The sequence below is a fragment of the Apium graveolens genome, chromosome 2 (assembly GCF_009905375.1).
Source record: "Apium graveolens cultivar Ventura chromosome 2, ASM990537v1, whole genome shotgun sequence".
NCBI lineage: Eukaryota > Viridiplantae > Streptophyta > Magnoliopsida > Apiales > Apiaceae > Apium > Apium graveolens.
This window is the reverse complement of record NC_133648.1, coordinates 45,882,527-45,886,301: the sequence shown is the minus strand read 5'-3', so window position 1 is coordinate 45,886,301 and position 3,775 is coordinate 45,882,527. Positions and strand designations below refer to the sequence as shown.

Sequence of the window (3,775 nt, the reverse complement as noted above, 5' to 3'; positions counted from 1 at the left end):
GTAGGTAACCACATTACATCATTTTGTAATAATCACAAAAATCTTGGAATATGACATATTCAAGGAGAGTTATGATATTGGGTTACAACGAAATAAACAAGAGCCTAACAAATTTGAGATATCTGCATAGCTCACAAATTAAAAATTTTGAGATATATTTTATATAGAGAATTTGGGATAACTTACTACGCTTTATATTACAATCTAGGTACAAGAAATAAAATTTAGATGAAAATGAATTTTCAAATTAAGAAAACAGCGGAATTTATTACTTTCCGGATAGTCTTATCCATAACCGGATAAAAGGGATACCCGAAACCGAACAAGTATATGCCATATCCGAGGGACATAATGGTCATTCCATAAATCCAACTTTTAAGAAAATAATAAAAAAATAAAGAGAACAATTATATAGAGATAACCCCAACCTTATCCAGTACAAACTCATCCTTATAAAACCCAATCCAAACACCTTCAATTCAATTAAACAAACACACAACACAACATTTACACACATACACAAACCAACCGCTCTCAAATTCTAGAGAGAGAAAGCACTTCAATTTCTAGAGAGAGAAAACTTCAAACCTCATCAATGGCGGCTTCGAGAACCTACTCGTCTCGCTCAAACTACCGCTTCCTCCCAACCGACTTACACTCTCCGATCCAATCCGATTCTCTCTACGAGCTCGACGAGTCCGACATCTGGAATGCCGGCCGTCCGAAGTCGCCGGAGTTTCGCCGATCGGCGATCCGCAAGAAATCCGCTCCGAAAAAGACGGAACTCATCGCCTCCGCCGGAGCGACGGCGAAGTCGTTGCCGGTCAACGTGCCGGACTGGTCAATGATTCTGAAACAGGAATATAATCGTAAAAACGCTGACGTGGAGGATGATTTCGAAGAAGAAGACGAGGACGATAGGGTGCCACCGCACGAGTATTTGGCTCGGCAGTTTGCGAGGACGAGAGTGGCGTCGTTTTCGGTGCACGAAGGCATCGGAAGGACGCTGAAAGGGAGAGATTTGAGTAGAGTGAGGAATGCTATTTGGGAGAAAACTGGATTTCAAGACTAATTTTTATTAATTATATGTAACTATATATATATGGATGAATTTCATGATATCATGTAACTGATGAGGGGTTTAATTGAGGGAGGAAATATGTTATAGGAAAGAAAACAAAATTTTTATAGTTTGTTCATGATTTTGGTAATGGTTGTTCTTCTCTTGAAGAATTTTCAGGGTTGTATTTCTAACTATTCAGCGGAAATGTTATAAATTTTACAATTTTTGTGCTTGATTTTGCATTTAAGATTATAGCAATATTTCTGTGTTCGATACGAGGATTTTGTATACCGAGCCTAAAGTCTAATATCCGTTGCGATGTTATACTATTGTTACAAGATACAGTTTTGTGTACCGAGTTCTTCAAGACTTCAGGGTTCTGTTGAATTTTTAAAGTTAGGAATTGCGTTTTAAGTTGTAAATTATTTTTATTGTCGTTGTTGCAATGAGCTTTATGAAAGTGGTTGATTTATCTTTTTTTTTTCTTTAGAGGAGGTGAAGTGGTTGGTTAGAAATGGAAAATGGTAACATCATGTTGACATAAAGTGTGTGAAACTTTTGTGAGTGGAGAAAGTTGTGGTTTGAAACTCTGTTCTGTTTGGTAAGAAAAGTTACTCCTGTAACCCAAGGCAAACACAGGTTTCTATATAAAGTTTTAAAGGAGGTACAGAATTTAAGGCATTGGAGTTGAGAATGGACTAAATGCAATAAAAACTGTTTTACATACAGGCTCCAGCTATAAAGCATAGGGCAGAGGGCTCATCCCTCACCTTATCCTGTTATAAGTTTTTTTCCTATATCTCCTGCAATCCTGTTATCTTAAAAGCTTTAAGTTTTCTAAGTACCATTTTATATATTGCTGGATGCATGCATTTGATATTATTATGTTTATTGATTAAAAAATATTTTAGTTACTATTCAAATTTTCTCATGATATCTTTTGAGTACCTTCAGAATTTAAATATACAGTATATTGAAATGCTGCAAGTAAAGAGCTCAATCTATATTAGTTGTTCAAGTCTGATCTCCTCAAAATTTATAATATATTTGTATAATTTAATATTTACAGAAATTATTGAATTTAATAATGGAACCACAATCCACGAAGAAAAAAAGATATACAGGTCTTAGGTCTATAATATGGACAAAGTGAGTAGACGTGTAGATATGATGAGCATTGTGAGTATGATTGGTAGAGTAATATAATGAATATTTAAATTTAATCCTACATTTAAAGTCCCCACCTGTCAAAATCCGGGTCACTTCAAGTGGGCCTAGCTGTCTATTAAAATTTTTATATTCATTAAAAATAAGGGCCCGTCTATAAAATTAATGGAGAGCCTATATTTTCATTATTCCTTTACATTATTGGCTAAAGAATCAATGATATAATCGATTGCTTAATCATCTGCAGAAACTAAATAGTTCTATTATAAAGTATTCATCGGCTAAACTTTAGGATCTTGGGTAAAATAATAATAATTTTATTCTAATTATATAAATTATATATAATTAAGGGCGAAAAAATGAGATATAAGTGAAAAACATAACTTAAATTGGTACGTGGATGAAAGGGTTTTTCGCGTTTAAAACTCGTTAAATTTTTAAATTTATTTTCTTTGAATATTTGACTGATTGAAATAATCTTTTTAGACGAGAATTACATCAATGAATTAGATATACCGTCCACATAAATAGAAAATTTAAGTCCATCTATAATTCTTGATAAATATACAGGCTCTGTTTATTTGCTGGATCCAAATTTCTGGAATTTGTTTAAGTTCTGAAAAGTATTTTGTCAAAAATATAATTTGAGGAAAATAATTTGAAAAATGAATTTATCACTCGAGAAGCAAACGGAGCATTAGATCGAGTAGGAAGTAGGCCTACCCTATTGAATTACAGAGGGATAGATAGGTGTGTCAAGTCGAAACATCAACCGTACAGGCTCAAAATGTGGTGATTATCAATAAATCCAGTGTTGGAATTCAATTTCTACTTTTGTAAGAAAATGACTATACGATATTTACATCTCTGGACACCAATGTTGTCATTATGTGAAATTTTCTGTATTCTCAAGCGGCACTGGATACAATAATATATAAACAACAATGAACACTCAATTTCATATCCTATTTTCGAAGACACGGTACGTTTGTTTTTAAGAACAAACCTATTTCTCAAACCAATAATATTAAATTTCATACAATTATTATTATTATATTAAAAAACAAATGTGCTGTCAATTATTACTTTTAAAAGAAAATGACTAAATTGTATATCATCTTTATATGGACAAGTATGTATTATCGTTTTGCGATTTTGTAATATCACAAAAGTTAAGTGGATTTAGGCCACACAAAATGTCTAGTACCGTAATAGAAATGCTGTTGCGTGTCTGTACTCGTGACAAGATGAGATTGTGGACCCTGGATGGAGCTATTTGAACTATGAATTATCTCCTTTCTCTAGTTGGGCTTTTGAAAACAGAGAATTTTAAAGACCCGGTCCAATTTAATAATACATACGCCCCCCTTGAAAGTTAGTTTTTTTGATAATTTTTAGGATGTAAATTAACAGAACTGTTCGTTAAACTCTTCCGATTTGTTCGAGTTCAAGTTCGATAATTTCATCCGATAATCTCATCGAACTCGAGTTTGAACGATATATCTTGTCCGATAATTTTAACGAACCGAACCAAACCAAACTTTT

The 3,775-nt window shown here is 33.2% G+C and overlaps 1 protein-coding gene across 1 annotated transcript; it reads left to right on the top strand.

Moving 5' to 3' along the window:
* The first annotated feature begins 468 nt into the window (after positions 1–468).
* On the top strand, positions 469–1,298 carry LOC141707365 (protein S40-4). The gene has a single exon (XM_074510489.1). The coding sequence runs from the start codon at positions 596–598 to the stop codon at positions 1,070–1,072; it is 477 nt and encodes a 158-aa protein (XP_074366590.1). The 5' UTR covers positions 469–595; the 3' UTR covers positions 1,073–1,298.
* Positions 1,299–3,775: the final 2,477 nt, after the last annotated feature.

Bases quoted from the DNA above. Each gene is read 5' to 3' on its own strand.
- LOC141707365 (XM_074510489.1), top strand. From the start codon at position 596: ATGGCGGCTTCGAGAACCTACTCGTCTCGCTCAAACTACCGCTTCCTC.